This window comes from Apteryx rowi, unplaced genomic scaffold, assembly GCF_003343035.1.
Source record: "Apteryx rowi isolate R43461 unplaced genomic scaffold, aptRow1 scaffold_91, whole genome shotgun sequence".
Classification (NCBI taxonomy): Eukaryota; Metazoa; Chordata; class Aves; order Apterygiformes; family Apterygidae; genus Apteryx; species Apteryx rowi.
In genome coordinates, this window is record NW_020451216.1 from 1665416 (window position 1) to 1686563 (window position 21148).

The 21148-nt window shown below is 38.4% G+C and overlaps 1 protein-coding gene across 4 annotated transcripts in view; it reads right to left on the reverse strand.

Moving 5' to 3' along the window:
• Window positions 1-452: 452 nt before the first annotated feature.
• Window positions 453-21148, reverse strand: part of RHEB (Ras homolog, mTORC1 binding) — a 43697-nt gene continuing 23001 nt past the window's right edge. For 2 of the 4 annotated variants that reach the window (XM_026091557.1, XM_026091554.1), the window contains 6 exons: window positions 16855-16922; window positions 13471-13553; window positions 9032-9088; window positions 8884-8931; window positions 8265-8346; window positions 453-966 (listed from right to left, as the gene is read on the reverse strand). In XM_026091557.1, coding sequence (XP_025947342.1) covers window positions 874-966; window positions 8265-8346; window positions 8884-8931; window positions 9032-9088; window positions 13471-13553; window positions 16855-16922 — 431 coding nt within the window. In that variant the 3' untranslated portion in view covers window positions 453-873. The remainder of the gene's footprint in view (window positions 967-8264; window positions 8347-8883; window positions 8932-9031; window positions 9089-13470; window positions 13554-16854; window positions 16923-21148) is intronic. The other 2 variants (XM_026091556.1, XM_026091558.1) reach the window with 2 other exon arrangements.

Below are 21148 nucleotides of genomic sequence, written 5' to 3' on the forward strand. Positions count from 1 at the left end.
AATTTGTGAGCTGGATAAATCCACTCAATCTTGAAAGTGTTCCTAGTTACAAGTCTACATGAACGATTTGTAGCGCAGGTGTATATTAGCCACTTACTTGTGACAGATTTCTGCATCCTTTAGTCCACGACTCTTCTGGTCACATGAAGGAAAAGACAGTGCAGGTTGTTCGACTTGCAACCCAAGTACTTCCCTCCAAATTAGACAAAGGTGTTACTTGTGTCTCATTTCCAACAACTGCCACAAAGAACAGCTGAGCTACTCAGCCAGCCTGGAGTTCTAGTAGCAAAAACAGTTTGGATCACTAGCAAGCAACTCTCTAGCAATAGTCACTGGCTTCAAGAATTCACTGGCTTCAAGGATCCCACTCCTCTTCTTAAGGTGAATAGGTGAACATTTTTCACAAAAACAAGTTAACATGGACAATTAACAAAAAAAATTATGAACAGAACTTTAAGGTTTGCAGCTATTTTATTTACAAGTATACATTTAACACAAAGAAACACTGATATCCAAGCCTAGTTAATAGTAGTGTAACAATATGCATCATTTTGATGATTATTCTAACCAACAAACTACACTGAAAAAATTAATGCCAGTAAAATTCTTGGTCATAATATTAAGAAATACAATATATAAATTGAAAATATGATTGCTTAAAATTTGAAAATGGAAGTGAAGCCATTTGCACAGGAGTCAGAGTTTAACATAATCTGAAGGGAAAGGCTCCAAACCAACTGTTTGTCTTTCAGGTTAACAGAAAGGAAAAAAAAAAAAAAAAAAAAGCAAGCATAGTTTATCTTTAAAGATAATGGGCAGTTTTGCTTCTTCAGGTAGAATGTATTCCCAGTGTTTTCGTGTTTTGCAGTGGAATTACATTACTGAGCATGAAGACTTCCCTTGTGAAGCTGCCCCATCGATTTTTTCTGCCTCCAAAATTATCCTCTTAAAAACATCAACGGCAGTCTGCAAAGAGAGAGTACAAGATTAGTAGGTAGGAAGAAACTACTACTTACTGGAAAAAAAAAAGAAGTTCACAGCACAATTTCACTGGCTACACCAACAGATAAAAGTACGTTCAAATCTTATTCCAAAGTCAAAGAGCSGAGAGGAAAAACATGGTAACTTCAGTTTTGAACACAGCCTTTTGGAAGGAGAGTGTAATCCCCTTCTCCACAACAATCCTCAACTATTTTCTCTATCACTGCAGGTAGAAATAAGTTTGAAATGAGTCATATCAAAACAGAGCTAATTACTATAATTCTGCTTTATATTTTAAGTGTTTTAAATAGAAAGGTTGTGCTGAGTGACTGACAGCATTGACGATTTCGATGTTTCGCTTCTCCAGAAAATAAACCAATTTATTTTTGCCAAGCAAGCTTTAAGACTCCATGTAACAACAGAAGAAAAGGCAGATTTTTCAGCTTCAAGCACTGAGTTCGCACAGCCCAGCATAGGAGGGTTACATTAACATACTTGATCTGCAAAGAGCCAAGTCTCTCATATACTGCCATGTCCTCATCTTATCTGTAGGTGACCCCAGTATTTGACTCGGTGCAAGAACACGAGGGGAAACATAAGGCAAGCCAGCAATATCTAATGTTAAGCAATACCCTTCGATAAAGTCGCTCTGACAGCACAGGTGTTTTATTTTATATTTGAAACAGCTTGAACTGGAAAACAGCTATTATTAATGTGTTCAGGCTTACACCAATATCCTAGCTTACTRTTTTTTTTTACGGAATATAAAGGATTGTAGAGAGTCCCTCTGCAAAATCATGAATTATGCCTACACTGTCCCTTTATTCCTTCAGAAACAAGACAGCAACTACTCTTGAAATGAGTTACATGAGTCACCTGTCCTGCTACCATTTCCATTGGGTCTACACTGAGTCTTCTCCCTCCATATTTAAAATAAAGCAGTCTAGTGGAACAGGTTCTCCAATGCAGAAATTTCAGCTCATGAAACTGAGCACATGGGCTCAGAAGGGTAATACCTCCCCCGGACACAAGGATGTTAGTGAGTACAAATTAACACTTTTGGATGGAAAGCTATAATTTCCCATGAAAATAAAATTTTACTGAAGCATCCTTTCTTATCAAGTCTGCAAGACATTTGAATTTGATTCAGCAGATTTTAATGGAAGAAGCTGATTAAGCATAGTTAGGTTTTTTTGGTTTTGTATTGTTTTTTAAGATACTGAAAGATGATGAGAGTAAGGTCTTTGGGACAAAATCATGAGTGCTACTTGTAATAAATACCATACATAGCAAATCTATTCTTTTTAGGACATGCCCAGTTTTAAGGGATTTTAAGGCTACTAGCATCCATCAAGATATCCAAAACTACAACAGGCAACATCCCTATAAGATCTCTGAAAAGTAATTTAAAATGAAAACCTATACTACAGTCAAATACAATGCTGAAGTGCTTGTCTATATTACAGCATTTCCAAATTAAAGATTCACATACTGAAGTACCGTATGATTGGTGATGGTTCCCTAACAACCCTAACATGTCATTTGCAGTTTATCTAATTCTAGCCATCAGTTTCATGAATACCAAGTGTATACACTATTTTAAAAAAGGGAAGCATATTGATTATGTAAAAGCAATCACATTATGAAGAAAGGATAAAAAAAGATGGGTTTTTTTGTTAGTTTTTAATCAGCATGCTGAAGAGCACTCTGTGATTTATCACCATGTGTTTTGACCTGGCAGATGTTTTTCCTCCTCCACAAGGTATAATTCTTAATTGGATCACTTCCAAATTAATCCCATTGACTAAACTAGTCCCGCAAAATCTTAAAGTAATCATAACAAGATCAGAATGAATTTTAACATTTCCTGTACTTAYACCACATGTACACAGTATCACTTCAGGAATTATTTAAAATACCTAATCGGCTGGAAATAGAATATTCCTCCATATAATGAAGTTTCCCTGCAATCCAAACAGAATCTGACAGAAGTGGCTATTAGCCTAGAACTGCACAATACAATTCCTGTGCAAATCAGATTCTAGGAGAACCACAGACAGGACTGCAGCTGGTATCAAACTGGCTCAACTAGTGGAGTTTCCCTTGGTGAAAACTTGCTGGTTTACAAATATACCGCACCAATGTTTCATTACTTAGAGTTGACATTTTCAATAGCTTCATTTTAATGCACAAATTCTTTATACCCCTGTTTAAAAACACCTATTAAAAACACAACTTACTCTGTGAAGCAAGTAGCTGTATGTTCTGTCAGAAACACACTGTTTGAACAGCTCGGATGGAGTAGGCCACAGGGCTTGTTAATCCATTTCATACAAAATACATTTTCACTGCAGGTTTAATCACTGTGCTACAGCTAACCCATAGGAATCCGTAATTCAGCCCAACAAGGCTGAAGAATTTTAGAAACTGCTTTTAAACAACACAGTAAGGTTTATATGCTTTGTGGCAAGGAGTAAAGAATGTAGCCAGCCTTTATACACATCTGACTCCATATGGTCCAATTACAAAAYGTGGGTCACATCTAGCCTACTGAATACTTCCATCTGGCTTTCTGCTACCTTCTCCCTTGAGGAAACAGAATAGATGTTAGCTTGGGCAATACATGCTGCCTAAAGAACGCAGCACCTTGCTGCGCGCAAGAGCCACCAGAGGCTGAACTGCTTCTGTACACGTGCCCCTCGGTATGAACGGGACAGACAGCTAGGGAGCCGCAATGCTTTCGGCAGGAACACACTGCCAGGAGCCGATGCAGTAAGATCCAAACTCCAGGATCCAGTCCACAGCTGCCATAGTCAACTCATCCTTTGTTAGGGTTTAAAGAAAAGAAAAAAACAAAACACACACAAGCATGAGACTACTTTATTTTTTCAGAAAGTAAATTCTCAACTGCTCACACGAGTTGATATTGGCTCAGGACTGGGCAAAGGAACTTGAACAATGGTAAGGTAAGGAAGAGATTTTTTCCCATCCCTTGCCAGTCCAAATAAAGTCTCCTAAACAAAAACATTCCAGACTCCTGGAATAGGGCTAAAATCCCAAACTGCTTTATAGCATACACTAAATACTGCATCTTCTGAGCCTGAAGATGAAATCACTCTTGGAAAAGAAGCAATGCCCAAGCAACTGCTTTTTAAATGGATTTTGTTTTGGTCAGAGGTAGATACCTTTGTCACTCCCCCTCCTAAAAAAAGTTCATCTAAGGAGTTTAGCCCAACTGGAGGAAGACAATTTGGTTGCTCTTTACTCCCTAAGTTCTTCCAGTAGAAGTTGGCTTCCAACTTCAATTGAGTTTAAGACCAATTTGGATTCTGGTTGTATTTCAAATCATTCCCTTTTTTACTGGGATTAAGAGGAAAAGGAAGCACTGCACTATGTCTTAGATGAAACARTGTTGGGAGTTCACAAGAATGCTCTGAGCTCCTAAAGTTAGCCAGATAGATGCAAAGCAGTACAACATATCCAGTTATAGCTAAGCAGCCTGAGAGGAAATAGGACAAGATCATTCAGGGTCCAAAGAAGACGGGCTAATTTAATTTCTGACTTTAGCTTCCAGGGCCTAATAGGGCATGATCTCATGTACCTCATATTTTGCTTACAAGATACTTGATGCCCTTAAACATACTTTCAACCTAAAGATGAGTTTCACAGTGAAGTCTGCCAAAAAAGATGCAAGATTCAGGTCTCGTAAGAAGTGCTTACCAATCAGGTTAATGTTTTCTAGTTCAGCAGTAATCCAAAAGATGTCTTTTCCACTAAGTCACAGAACTGCCTTCTCAAAGGCTAGCAGTTTGCCTATATGACTGATATACAGGCTCCTCTGAAAGTCTTATCGAGTCACCTGAGTATGGGAGGGCTGATAGAGAGCCTCAAATATATCTGAGCTGGGAAACCCTTGCCAACCACTAACATTTATCTCCACTGCAACTTTGATCCATGTGCCTCTCACTTTCCATGTATTGTGACTACCACACCATTTCCAGAATGTGGTATCTTTTGATAACTCCTGGCAGAACAGGTCTACTTTGCTTAAATTAATCTGCAGAGCCATTCCAGTTGCCTAATAAGGTAGGAATATTGTCCTATGACTCCACAGATGCTCTGATCAAGATTTTTTGGCAAAAGCAGAAAGAGGTAAGAGTCAATACTTTCCCATCCCCTTTTAGGGCGAGAGGAGCCTATTCTGGAGGGAACATCCTTTAATACATGGAAATATCTTCTCCAGTTTCAGCAGTTCCTTGCAAACAGAGCTGTTGTAAAGAATAAAACATATATAGCCAAACTGGAATCAGCTGACCTCTGCAGCAAGGAGAACTCTTCACCACTGAAGAATAAATACCAAACCAATTTCAGACCATTGTACTATAAATCACCATACTTTTGTTCTCTGTCCCCCAAATACAGATGGACAGATTTCAGAGGAAAAGGTTTAACAGAGTTCTTCCCCACCCAGGAAGGTTTGACCTTTCTGTCTAAGTTCTTAAGCTCTAAATTCCAAATCCATTTCAGCTCATCCCCTTAAGCATTAAATTAGCTCTCAAAGTAAAATGAATCTGAAGCACAGTTTTGGAAGTTTAGGCTTAGTTTTGATAGACAAGTTACATTTGCTGTACCAACCCCAGTCAGGCAAGATCTGGATGAACCTCCAAGAAAAAAGTGTCTGCAGACTTCTTTTCTTGAGAATATGGACTTACATAAGGTGAACAATCAATACCAGGAGAATTGACAAGCCTTGTGACTAAGTTCAAAATAAACACTTTGTTCCCCAAACCAGATACAGTTCCAGAGTAAGCGAAGAGGTTCTGTCTTGATAGAGGTCTATATATAAACTTTTTTGATCCTGTCAAATTATGGTTTGGGGGAAACAAGCCATGAATTCAGAGATGTTTGTGATATAACTCCTAAAAAGGGACACTATATCATCTGGCTACCTATCCGTTGCCTCCTCTTTCTCCTAGCACCTCAGTTCTCCTAGACTTTATACTTAGCTTTCAAACCATAATTTTCCACCTTCCTTGGAGATAAGCACTCCTCAGCAACTGTTTGCTAAAAGGCTAAGGCAGCTGCTCCAGTTTTGAACTCCTTCACGCTTTCTTCTGTACATCCCGAACCTCCAGAGGAAGCACACCAGATGGCCTGAAAGACGCTCAGTATTGTGGGCACCCATCTCAGAAGTGACACATGATCCCTCTACATTCTGAAGCCAGCCAAATTTACCAAGCATATTATGTAAGAGGCATGACCTTACCACTGTACTTTCCACTCACAGCAAGGAGGAACTGTATTCAAGCACCTGCTTCTGTCTCCAGAGACACAACATCTACACTTTCAACAATCTGCATTATGCAGTAATCATGCTTACAGAAGACATGGTAAAAACAACTTTAACAGCAAGAATTAACAGAACTTCTGATTTTTCTTTGAATTTGTACAGGACTTTACAGAAGTCTGAATATCTGACATACAGTTATCATCCCTATTTCCATGAAGCCTACAAATTTTGCTGTACAAGTTTCAGCCGGCAGCATAACTTAATACAGACAATCTGAAGCATGTGATCCATTCCATGGACTGAGGAACACACATAAATACATGGCAGTCAATGGGACTTTGTTAGTGCAGCAATTTAATATGCAAGACATGCCAAGCATCATATAAAACTTGCAGCTTTTTTGCATAAATACACCCAGACCTTTTTTTTTTTTTTGGAACCAGACAGAACGAATTTCAGAGTAATATTTCAGAGTAAGATAACAAAGTTATCAGGAAGACACACTGTAAGATGTGAATTAGTAGACTCTTATATGTGCTGAACATGTACCAAAAAAAAAAAGAGTCCAGGCAATAGAAGTATTAAGTTGTTAAAAAAAAAAAAGATGAACTTTAAATGATTTGTTCTTTAGACTAGTTAGTTAGCAAGTTAGCTTTCTTGAATATGCATTTGAACCACTCAAGCAGTATAGTGATGATGTTGAGAAATTTCATATTTTCATTATGCCCARTTTTGACAAGGTTAACACAAGTTTTAGCCAGAAACAAAAGTACTGATAAACTAAATCCAGATCATCCACATCTGGAGGAAAAAAAAAGTTTCTTCCAGCAACTTTACACAACTGCTCATTGTCAGTAGTTTTAGAAGTTATCAAACAAGTTATTTGTTTTGCTTTGGGGGATGGGAAGGAGGGAAGGAAAGGCTGTTTAAACAAGTTCTGTCCTAGCTCTAGAACCATTTGATTGTGCTGAGATTATCCAGGAGGCTGAGGATGTGATACCCTAGGTTAAACACAGGACGAACACAGGACGAAGCATTTCTTCTGCATAAGGACTAATACAGACTCATTTGTTTCAAACTAGCCTGATGGTGTCCTTTTGACCCTATCATATTTCTGCATTTTCAAAAAGCAGAGTATTGACTATGCCAAGCTGCTGCAAGCAATAGCTAACAAAACAAAACAAAAAACACACAAAAAATCCACACAAAAATAAAAAACGCAACAGCAGTTCTTCATTACTTCAAGTCCAAATTAGCAATCTTTGTAGCTTACATAAGTAGGGTGTCAAATCAGTGACAGATGAAGTATTATCAACAGCCACAGGAACAAAATCAAATACCAAAACATATTCAGGAGGTATGTTAAAGCAAGTTTAAGCATGAAAAAAAGGATGCTATTTAAGATGTAATTAAGCATTTTCTTTCTCTGATAGGAAACCAACAAGTGTAAGTGTGTCTGGGTCGTATTTGGTCAGATTGTGGCCTTCTGTCAACTTGACTACAGCTGTTTCACAATAGTGTCGAGCAGCCTCTGCTGTGCTGTAATTTTTATTTGATTTGTCAGGGGCTCATGAAACCATTATTCCTCACATTAGAGCAATGAAGTCTTGCCTAGCACCTTAAAAACACAAGGTTCTTCCCCTTGTACCAGTCTACTCCTCTGCAACACCACAAGCTCACTATTTAAGGTAACCGTAGTGGACCACAGACCCTGTCCCACCCACAATGCAGATTCAAGTTTTCATTTGTCACTAACTCTTCTGCTACCTTCAGTGAAGCTAAGCATTCAGTTATTCACTTCCCTTTTTCGTTTACAGATACATGGAAAAAACTTGCATACTTAAACCCGAATGCAGACAGCCGTTTTGTTTCCAACCATCTACACAAATTATCTGTTGAGYACAAGCATATATTTTAGCTTCCTTTATTGAGTGAGATTACAGAGACATCCCATTATGTTGTTATTCAAATAAAGTTAATCTTAAYCTGTTACCTGATTTTCTTTAGCAGAAGATTCCAAGAAAGCTGCATTCCAGGATTCTGCTAAAGCTTTCCCTTCTTCATAGCTGATCACCCTGACCAAAGAGAAAAAGTTCAGAAAATAAAAGTGTTTCTTTTTAACTTGCAGAAGAACTGGAATTCGATACTTCAGGAAAGTCCTCAGAGAACCAAAGCATATACATACATATAATAGGAATGTTTTGTGAAGTCTGTGATCCTGAGCATCTGCTATTGGCTACTGTCAAATACACTAGTGGGTCAGGTAAAACTCTGTTGTGACCCAGAAGAGCAGTTGTCCCAAAGCAGTTTCATTTTTATAATCTGTAAYACCATCTAGTGTTTTACAGTTATGAAAAATACACTTTGGTTGGTTGTTTTGAAGAAAACCAAGTGTTAAACCACTGTCCTTGGAATCTCATAGTGCGAATCAACATCAGAACAAAAGTTCATGGCTCTTAGTTCACGTTCTGGACACAATTCCTTTGCCAGCACCTTATTTTAACCTTCAATTTTTATTTCAGTTATGGAAAGCCAAGAACAAAACTACTGTACTGCAGCCACAGGAATGCCTGCTGCTGTCTTACATTTCACATACACTGGAGTTCACATACCGTTCCATATGCAGGTCTTTTTTATTTCCAACCAGCATAATGGGTATTCTGTGAAAGAAAGTTCAGAACTTCAGAATAGTTATAGTATACTGAACAAAGTACTAGTAACATGCCTGCAATGAAATGAGATGAAAGTGTCACTACTTACTGGACTTTTCCCACCATATCCAATAACTTGCCATGGATAACTTTTATCACTTCAAAACTGCAAAATAAAGGGATGAAGTCACACATGCACTCCAATGTTTATCCTTAATACCCAATACACAAGCAATTAATGGCATATGTAGATTACCGTGTTTAAAACCTATTCTATGTATAGTGGCAGAACTTCAGAGATGCTGAAAGTGTTACTGATTTGCGTACAACAGACAAAATGGTCCCAGAAATGACAAAAGGCTAGTCTACTGCCTATCATTATARCCTCCCCAGTTATGATACTTGCAGAAATAAGTAACATTACTTAGGACTGATGCATCTAACATACGAGCACTAAGAAAGCATTCCACCCCCTCCCCACCCCAATCTGGTTTGTAGCTGCAGTAAGAAATTTAACTACTATATTCCAACAAGCCTGGATKAGCATGTCAAATTAAAGCACAGTTCCAAAGAAGCATCCAGTTAAGTGCACTCTGCCTTGACATAATACATCACTTTTTAAGAAAACTTCGTTCATATAGAATTCTATGGTTTCATGCACGTGAAAGGCAAGAGTCGCCCGAGTTATAATTCTCTRTGGAACATGAGTAAACTGATCTGCAAGATGATACTGAAACAGTGGTTATTCAAATACTTGTTGTCTGTTCACCTATAACGTACATGAAGTTTGAATGACTGGAGATAAGAAGCAGTACTACGAAATGCCAAGAACCCTAAAGCCTCGCTAACAAAATCCACTGCATTCGACATTTAGTGCTTTTCAGAATGAGTTATAAACAGGCTTAAAGAGTAGACATTGTGCTCCTCCAATTACATTATGAAAAAAAATACTGATACAGAAGTGCACAATTCAGTTTTGTTTAAGGAGAGAAGCACAGGTTCACAGATTATACACGCAAATATACTGCAACAAAGAAGTGACTGAAACTTTTCCAGCTTCCAAGGTTGTTAGCCACAGGCAGTATCTTGACTTGCACTGCATTTTAATTAGAATTCAGACACTTAAAAATAGAGCAGCATTCAAATATACTTCCAACCCACAGTTCTGAAAGAACTGGTGCCTACAAGTGCTATTCAAGCTATCTAAATCATTAAAAATTCTCACTTCCGAAACAAGAAAGGTTACTATATATTTAGAAAGGATTTTGTGTCAGCTAGCTCTGTTTGTCCGACTTCAGCAGTAATTTTAGAGACAACATATGTAAGTGAATGGGGTAGGCTAGAACACAACACTTTTTAATGTTCAGCTCTTAGTCCTCCTGTTAAGGAAATGAGTTCTTTGCAAAGAAAAAAGTGACTTAGTCTGGCACAACTCACTATTAATAAATCAGGTATGATGCTACATATTAAATAGAAAAAATATAGGAATCAATGAAAGGACTTGAAGTTACAAACAGCTTAYGCTGAAAAGCTATTAGTGAAATTCTGGTCTTGAGAACTGGTCTTGGAAAAGATTTCACATTCTTCTAATTATTTCAAAAAATATGAGTTAACTGGAGCTTGCTCAAAGTTCAGAGGCATTACTACAAGTAGAACTAGATGACCCTGCAAACAGAAACAGGGGAAAGAAATAAAACATCTGCTACAGACCACAAATATGTTCCTTAGTCTGAAGCCACAGGGAAGATCTAGGGTACTAGCCATRGGATAACTGAGTTGCTAGTATAATATAATACACTGCTTCCTTTTCACTATTAGGTGTACTGTTTCCAGCAGAGCTGGAAAATGCCATGCCCTTGCGCAGGACACCAGTGAGTCCTCACCTGAGGTTCCAGTGTATAGTTCTGCTAAAAGTTCTATAGAAATACGATTCTTCGCATTCCTAAGGCTCTTCATTTCCCAATTCTGTATATCTGCTTATCYAGTATAGTTCAAGAGTTCAGTTTTTAGCTAAAAAGACTAAGGAGAAACAGCTGACCTTTATTAAGAGATCAAAGCAGACAAAAARAGAAGCACTATTTAAACTCAAATAAAATACTGACAGGGAAACAAGTTGCTAAGACCTGCCAGGAATGAAATTGGCTTGACTAGATCAATTGAAGGATTTAGAAAGCTTTCCAAACTAATCAGGGTAGAAGAAGGTGCAGGGGCAGAGTTTAAAATAGATATTGACCAACCCATAAAAGAGTGTAACAAAGTCCTGAAACAGCAAGAGGTCTGAAGACCATAAGAAATCCTTTCCAGTTCAGTCGAGCAAATAGTGTTATAGTAAACATTATCAGTGTGTGAAGGGAACCAAAAATTTACAAACTGTCAGACAAATGTGTTATACAAAATCATGAAACTTAGCAAGATACAAAACTGGAATTTAATTAAGCTAAACTAGAGCAAAAGCCTTTCAGTAACCTTGCTGCTGAAAGTCTGGGAATATTAAAAAAGTAGGGCATTAGCTTTTACTCAAGTCCCATTTAAACTTCCCACTGGAGTTTAGCAGAGAAGATTACACTTTTTTTTTTTTTAAAGGATATTTGTACTGTTTGCTGTCAAAGCTGGTACCCTGATGGATCAATACTCAGATCAATATATACACTTCGACCCAAGTGACAGAAACCAAGACAGTGAATGCAATCTGACTGCCCAGGTGAGTCATCTGAGCTGGAGTACTGCGGAAGATCTGTTCTATTGCCTAAACACTGTCTTAGTACAGAATACAAGATAACGTAATAAAACAAGACATAATTATTGATGCTTTGAAGTTTAAAGGAAGAAAGAAAAACTTGCAATAAGTTGATTAAGACTAAAATATTGATGAATACAGTATCCACCTGCAATCTTAACATATCTTATTCTATCAGTATTTTCACCATAACTGGTTTCTATTTAAGTGTTGGAATGCTACCACAGAAAACAAATTTTCATTTATCTGGGCTGTTAAGCTCAAGGAGCTGCTAAGTGCAAGACACCATCAGACAAAGACTGCAATAACTATCAAAGAGCAAGTCCTTTAGCTGCTGATCAGGGAACAGCACAAGCTGCAGAAGCCTCCAAGCAATCTATGTTGACTTTGGTCAGATACTTGTGTCCAACAGTGCCACATATATAGTAAAGAGAAAATGTTGATTGATAAGCGGATGAATCCCCACTTAAGGTTAAGAATACTAACTCTTATTTCATACAAGGTTTCTCAGCACCAATAATGAATCTCTGACTTAAAAAAAAAAAGAAAGAAAGAAAAAAAAAAGTTATGTAGTTTAGTATCTCTAGATTAAAGTGTAACACCTGTTGCATTTCCTCCAAATCACAGTCTTCCTTTACTACTCTGCAACTAGGAATCTTCCATTCTTGGTTCTTATCTTTAACACCTGTTCAACACTGAAGGCCTTGCAAGAAATAGAAGTTTATAACCAGACCATATGCCTTCTTTGAGAAGCACAGAACAGTCAATGAGCAAGCAAAAAATCAAGTTGCTCTACCTGTTTTATGGTAGTCTACGATAAGAGCACTTGAGATGCCCAATTCTGTCCAGTTCAGAGGAAAAGGYATGCAATTTATAAAAGCTTGTGAGTTTCCATTTTACCTTTTGGAGAACTAGGTGTTATGCATGAAGAGGAAGCACTCTCTTACCCTCCTAATGATGAGGTGAACAGTCTCAGGTCTTAATCGTTTTGCTCAAAACCTTCAACTAATCCTTATTTTAGCTATCATAATGAAGATGTTGTACAATACCAAAAAACTAAGACCTATTCAGACTAATATTTAAACAAAGCAAGAAAAACAGAGGGAGGAGACAAAATAATGGCAGCTGACAAAACCTTGCAAGAAGGTCAAAATACTTCTTACAAGCAAATGATGGATTCCAGTTATGATGGAATCCGTCCTCATGTCAGAATAGACTGTAGCCAGCTATGAGGACAGAAGAGTTACTCTGGAAAATTGGTCAAAAAGATACTTGCTTCAACAGGGCAGGAGTTAGTCCACAGGCCAAAAGTCCTCTATTGCTATCTGTATGGAAGTTTTTGATGATTTACAAGAACAAGCCAAGATAGGAAGTCAAAGAAATCTCAGTACTGTAAGAAGCTGCAAGGCTGAGGGACTGAGCTACCAGCTGACTGACTAATTCACAAAAGCGTACAGTGCCCTTTCAGTTCAGTTTCAGTTTCAAGTCCATCTTTCTATCTGATGCTAGAGCAATGAACTCAACTTATTCCTGAAATCAATCTACATACTTTTACTTACACCTCATCAGTACAGTTCAGTTCTTCTCATTTCTTACACAGTATCTTTTTTATTAGTCAGCAAAGTGCCTGTGACATTTGGATCTGAGGGGAAGTTTCTGGAAAGCCATTGATTTTTATTTCCATTTTATTTATAAGGGAAAGAGAATAAATGAATTATACACATGTAAAGAAAATACAGCAAAACCAGGAGCTGAGACGAGAATGTATCTGGTTGCTACCTGAACCATGAGAATATAACAGATTTTATTACCTTTTTATTGACGTGACTGAATAAACAAGAATGTAGCCATTGATGTCTATGGAGTACGTCTGAGGAAATATGGAGTATTCATCCTGCGGAAGGAATATTGCATTTAAAGTTACTTACTGCCACAGTTCAGAACTTGATACTAGCAGATCACCAGCAGTTAAGTTAGTCGTATTTATAAGATGCGAGGTGCATGACTTTCTCGTATATGCAGTACTTCAAGAATTGAGGGTTTTTTCCATCATAATGCCAACTGCGGAATCTTTACCAAATTAAAAGAAAGTGAAGCAAGCCTGGGGCACAGCCTGAGTTAGTCTGTATACTCTTAAAAAAATAAATAGATAAACAAAAAATCCACAGCCTTTCTGGTTTATTCCCTCTAAGACTATGGATCAGCTAAAGCTATTCCCAATCCTTTTACTGTGCTTAATTATCAGTTTATGTTAGTACAAAACATCCACTCAGAATTACCACTAATTAGCAATTACACCTCTTATCTTGCTAGTGAYACATTCCAATCAAATTCCACATTTCAACAGCTGAAGACAGGATCTAGCAGCTTGATATTTTAAGTGGCACTGATCACACCAAAATTGCACCTGCAAGGAACTGAGCAACTGCAGCTTATCAACCAACTAAGGCTTATCAACTGTAAATGGGAGAATTATTATTTATTAGTTGCTTTATGAGAACTAGAAGTTTTTATTATATGGCAAATGTTTCATAAAAAAAAATTAATCACTGTTTCTATATTTCCCATATAGAAAACACTGACCTAACAGATTAATGAACCAGTAGTTTTGAAAGAAGATTGAAAGATTGCAGAAAATGCAACACAAATACTATGAMTCCCATGTTAAAAAAACAAATTAAATGCTTTAATAGATGTTCTCAGGGAACATTTACATTTTTGACAATAACCATATGTCTTAATGTACAAGTTCTCAATTTTTTTTCACCTATGCTTCTTAAGATGTTAATTTTAGCTTAAAAATCACATAACCTCTAATGTATATTGTCATGACCAAACAGATGGAGCAGTGCAATCATTCAGCTTAAATCTAGACAGCTAAAAGAAATCGAATTTCCGTTAACAGGCAAATGGGAAAAACCCTTTTAAATCAACTTCTTCACAGATTCAGCCAAAAAACATTCTAGAATAACACTTGACAAAAGATGCCCTTATTTGCCTTTATAGCTACACACTGAGGACAACCCATCCCCATCTTTACTCAAATGCCAAACTGCTCCTTCAGTTGGCTGTGTAATCCAAAAGTCAATACAGAAGGGACCCRAGCTAGTCTGCATGTAAAACAGGTGAAAGTGCAACTCCAGTTATTTGACTTTATCTGGAATTCCTTGGCATTGCCACAGTTGGAAGACAGGTTTAGATAAGATATGCTCTTACACTTCTCTTCCGTGATCCCATACTGGAACACCTGTTTTACTGAACTATGGAAATCTGAGTAGACAGTCACAAAAGGTMCAGCGGTACGGGACAGAAAAGGGGTACCAAAAAAAGAAGTGCCATAACCTCAAGTGTTTCTAGTTCGTGACTCAAAAGTTTTTGGCTTATTTGAAGTTAAAGTAAATAAATAAATAAAAAGCCAACCACACCCCCACCAGTACGCTTCCTGGAATTCGTGAGTCAAATCAAGGACTTTGGTAAGAGACAACACAATGTGGCTGTAACTTTGTTTTTAAGTACTTCACATAAATCCACAATATAATCTTTGCTATGCTATATACACGCATGAGGACTCCTATGGATCATTAAGCAAGACAGAATTTGGGAAGAGATCTGTTCAAACCATGCTTTCCATAACCCAGCATCTTCTCTTCCCTCTAACCCTATGAGCCAGAACTCAAAGTTCAAGTCCTTCAYAGGAAGGATCAAATCTGGAAATAACCACAGAGTGGAAAAAAATTAGAGAGTTTTATAATACTGCACAACATTAAATCAACCTTGAAAATAAACCCGCACAACAGAGGTATGTTACTGGTGCGGTTACATTGCCTTCTTAGAATGCCATTTCTTTCTGAAAGAGAAACTTTGCTTCTCAAATTGTAGCACCATTTGTAAAAGTAAGGAAAGCATGCTTTTAGCACAAAGCAAAGCCCATCGAGTTTGCTCTGCTACTCACACTTCATAGATAACTATTCCAAAACAGTGTGTCCATCTCGCAACCTCACTCTCCTCTGCAGAATATCCCCTCTCATACAACGCTTGTCCCATTAGGTATGGTCAGTATCAGTGTTTCTAATCACTTTGGGCTTACCCGACAGATTTTAAAAGGATACGATGTTACCGGGCAGCACAAGCTTACAATACCTAAATAACGCCTGGTTATTCTTCAGTCCTACAGTCCTCTTCAAAGAAAGGCATCGATCATGCCTAGAAGGTTACAACCCTTCTGAATACTCCCCCAGCTACGAACCAGTGTCCTCCTGCAGCTTTAAAGTCTGAAGTACTAGCAATGGATTTGTCAATGCTATGATTATTTAATGCTACTCAGTTTTGAAAAACCCACAGGCAAAATATCAGAAACTCACAGTAGGCAAGATCATGTAAACAATACTAAATTCAGGATAAAAAGACAGGGGTTTAACATTGCTCCTCCACCCCCCCCCCCTTTTTAATAAAGTCTTTCAAAAGACAGAGCATTTTTGTGCCTGGAATGTGCACTCGCCTACAAGCTCTGACAAGCAGCACTATATAATGAATACTTGTACTGCATGAAGCCTACTGACCATGCCACAGGACACTTGTTTAGGGCCTCGTCCTGCAGTSCTCTTCATTACAGCTCAGAAGCATGCATGAACCATCACTTTAWTAAAAATTTAAACAAATTGACCAGGCTACCAGTAAGCTAGTACAAGTACTGCCTATATGCGTTTCTGTCTACTTCTTAGGAACATTTCATGGATACAAAATCACCGTGGTGTAGCTAGAGCGTATAAAAAGAATGGAGTCACGAACAACTTCTGGCCAGTTTATTGAATTGACGTTCTCCATCTAAAGCAGGACTGTCAGTTTAGTCCATAAACATTAAGGGGGCTACTTACAAGCACAACCTTTTGGTACATTCAAGTTAAAACAGTTCCTTCTTCTTCTTTTTTTTTTTTTTTTTTTTTTTTTTTTTAAAGACATCATCTACTTTAAACAATAGTTACTGTTTGGACAGCAATAGACAGGGGGGAAAAAAAGAAGCCTTTAAATAAACAGTATAAAAACATTGCTCTTTGGTGATTTAACAATGAGGCAGCATCATTTAAATTAAACTTCAGTTTTGAATGCATGGGTCACTACCAATTTAGTTCTACTGGAGTATGAATACCCGTTGTCTTAACTCTGAAGAAAGACTCGAACAGAARAAGATTACTTACTTGGCCAGCAGTGTCAACCAGCTGAAGATGATATTCTTGGCCATTTACTGTGATCAGTTTTGTAAAAGCTAGAACAAACAAGAAATACAAACACATTTCAGAATTATAAGCAAGGAACAGATCAGTAATCACTGCTCTGTACCAGTGAGAGTTTAAGCATTAAGAGAGAGAATGTTAGTTATACGTTTTAAGCCGTAAGAGACTAAATCAGGTGGCTGTGCTTTCAACTATCTTATCGCAAATACTGAAACTAAGAAATTTACTTTACAATTTCAAATTTCAGAAGATTCCCAGACTGGATGCAGCAGTTTTTAATTTTAAATAACTCTAAAGTAAAGAACAAAGAAGATTTTTACATGAATTTCAAAGCGACTTCAGGGCAATTGTATTTTGTGGTAACTTGAGACACTTAAATACCATTAGCATCAAAGCTAACTTTAAACTGAACACAGGATATTTTCCCCAGTTTCAAAGTAGTTCAGCAAGATCAATTCCCTAAACGGAAATACCATGAGACAAACGATCTCGATTAAAAAAAAACACTCTTTGGGGCAAGACACACACAGCCTAACTTTGAGTATGCTAAACCCAAATAATCAAAATGTAGCTAGAAGCTCACCACATGTTACTTTTACATTTGCCATTGCTACCAGCCTATTTATTCCTCAGTCAGGAAGTACATTCAGTTCCGAAAAAAGATGAGAACTGCTTCTCGCCCTAGGTTTTGTGAAATGCCAATGCACGCTGTGAGCTGAGCAGCTTTCCTCAGTGTTTGTGTTATGCAGCTACCAAAGCAAACAAGGTTACAGCTAAGTATAATGTACTATGGAGCATTAGCTGAACCAACCAGAACACACAAACCCAGCGCAAAGCTTCATTTTGGCCTTAGCATGGCACTCACCTAAAGCACTATTACTGAACGTTACTGATATACTCAATAAGGTTTTAGGTCATCCTCTGGTTGAGGCAGCAGTTTCCCCAAGTACTAACAGCCACAAGAAACCGCATCTTTCTGCACAGTGGTGAGTGGGGCAAGAGCTAACACTGAAGTGACATACTCACCATGTCCTACACGGTCTAACAGCTTCCCAGAAGCTGTAAAGTTGAATGYTCTCTGTCCAGCTGTTCTATCTCCTGCCTACTCCTTTTGCATTTTTTTTTTTTTTTTTAAACAGTCTCCTATAAATTGAAGCTAGCCAACCCTCCTCCCCCCCCCAGCAATGCTTGTGCTCTGTCAAGTCTTCACAATGTGAAAATTATCTTGAGTAAGTGGGCTGACTCCACGCTGGAATATCCAAGGCTGCCCGTTTTCACTGTGCCTAGTAAATCAAAGGGATTTTTTAAACTTACCTCTTTAAAAAGAGGTTATTCAATAGATATTCCGCATTAGTTTTGGCTTGGCACTGTCTAAATAAACAGCCTAAAGCATACATATAGTTTCCATCACATTCCTGGTAAGCGTGATTTGAATGAAGCCTCAACAAGGGAATTCCTACCATACCCTGTCCATCCCTGAAGAGGTATGTCAGCTACAGGTCCTGCGCAAACAGAGCAGACAAGCCACCGTCAAGTCACGGTCAGGACACAGCTGTCATCACTGCACACAAATTTAGGGTTATGAAGCAAGAGTCCCCAACAGCAGTTACTTTTTGGCCTTATATGAATACTACGGTGGGAACAGAAGCAACAGTTTCTTTGAACATACGTTAACGCACAAGGTTGCTGTATACAAAATCACTGCTTCAAATAAGAGGGGAAAAAAGACTCATCTGGAGAGACACAATACATTAACAGGTGTATTAAGTTTCTAGTCTCTTGACACGTTACATACATATCAAAGCACTCTGCAAAGTAGTCTCAAGATGCTTACGAAGCTAATATTTAAAAAGGGACAGAGACAGATGGCAGCTTTTTCAGACCATTCGAGAGGCCTAGAATAAACTAAGCAAAGGCATCATCATCAGTACCAAAAAAAACAAACCGTGACAAAGCTAGGGTAAGGAAAACAGTGGAGGAGTTGCCACAGACTGGCTAAGAGGAACTGCTAGTGCAGACTTCTAGCACTAGGAACAGCCTATTTCCTGAACACAAACCTGTTTCGATGAACTCATGATTAATAACTCCCATTTCTTTGCTGAAGCTTGTTAAGAATGCTCCTGGTAAGAAATCGATCTCAGGAAAGCCGTATTAAGCGCRATTAGTAAACTGAACAGTTTACACCAACTACTCGATCCACGCGTTTCTCTCCTTGGCCCTGAGGAAGTCTTCCCTTCTGGTTCAATTACCTCCCGTTCTGGGACATGCTGTTCCCCACTGTGCCTATTGGCATGACAAACACCACCAATAACATGATCAGTAAAAAGCYACGGCACACTACAGCTCTTCCCAGGATGGCAAGAACAGATTTCAACAGACCAGAACAATCTCTGCAGTCGCAACCATAATGTGACCATCTGCGAAACTTTGTTAGCCAGCTGAAGTATCAGTAAAGCCTGTTTTAGCTCAGCTGAAACCCACATCTCAGAATAGGACGTGCTTACAGACTGCAACAGATGATTCGAGTGTAATTACAGGAAGAAAGCTGCAGTTCCCACCTTCGCCTATTCTTTCTGCTCCCACACTGCTGCTTTCTAACCCTCAGATATGTGAATAACTGTTTACAGTTTTGACGCACTGCTGAAACTCAAAGAATTTGGTGATGCAGTTAATAGCACAACACCAAACACATGTATCCATACAGTTAAGGGGGTAGCAGCGAACAGCAGAGTCGCAAAGAAACTAAGGCCGCTTTGCTGTCAGAGAAACTGCTGATGAAATTACAAGCGCAGCCCTGAACGGTGCTGCAGCTCTGAAAAGACAGTGGAAGCGTAACCTACACTGCAACTCCATCGGCTGCTGATCATCATTGCCCTAAGATATTTCAATTAGACTAATGTGAGTGAAATGATTTCCACACACAACTCAAATGATGGCTGCTCTGAAAACAAGCCATTATGGTAAGAAACCAGTGCCAAGCACACAGATATAGGCTTTGCAATCACTAGCGCTGAGTAAAGGTATGAAAGTGGCATAAAATTATTCTCACGGAGCTACTAACTGATTGCTCAATAAAGCCACCTTGTAAGAGTTCCTTAGCTATTACTTTCTGCAGCCCTCCAACAGAGTCTATCCTACCTTCATTCCAGTGTCACTACCTGTTGCTAATGTGCCAGGACATCTTCTATAACCTTTGAGACGTGTAATGCAATACAGCTATGCTCAGGTTTTCTCAGAAGCCTCATTTCCCCCCCTCAGGAAGGCGTCACAGCACAGTGCTAGGAACCTCTCAGACTGCTCTGAAAAGCAAAAAGCCGCCAGCTAGGCCTCAGAGGAGCTGGAGCAAGAACTTTTTTGAGACTGGCGGGATCGAACCAAGTCTGCTGCAATGCAAAGTCACTGAATTAATAATGAACAAGGACAACCCTGCAAAGATGGGGGCAGAGTGAGAATCATATACACATCTTCATTTTCTACTCCTTCCGATCTATTTATCAGCTTTGAGTTTCAAATTAAGATTCTAGTTTTTATTCCAATAAAATCTAAGAGTTTTAAATCCTTTCAGTCTTTGCGGGAGTGCAAAATAAAAGAATGCCTGAGCTAATCGGCCTCAACGCTCTGTCCAGCTCAGCGTCCAAACAGACTCCCGCTCTGCCGTGTTTCTGCTTCTCCTTCCAACACTTCTACAAGGAATTGCTCTACTATTTCTTCAAGCTGGTTGCCTTAAGAATAGCTGCGCACTGTGGTGTTACTCTTGTTGGGACCTTAAGAAAAGGAAATTTTATTTTGCTACATAATTAACTCTCATGTCCACTGCTGCTACAAAATCCTAGAAGTTACTCTTCCTGATGCACAGGTTTGCTAAAAGCAGCTGAATTCAACATGCTTTTTAACTTAGGTAAACTAACTTTTCTGKATCCAGTGTAATACAGGCAAAGGCAAATGCAACAGTGAAGCAGTGCTGACTTTAATGAACACTGAAATTAAATCGGATGAGCTTATTTTCCCTGTACCATTCCCACCAAAGAAGGTAAAGATTTTTACACTGGAAAGTAAAAATACTAGAATATTAGGTCATGCTCTTACAGTTGAAGGCCTGCACACTGCATCTTTGTCCAACAAGAGCTCAACTATAGAGCTTCAGACTCCAATGTTTGGTGCCAGTCTTATCATTTGAACACATACATTATAAAGACTAAGCTACTAGCAATAAAAATATTAACTCTGGTGCACCATTTGGTGTTAGTGAATATTAGAA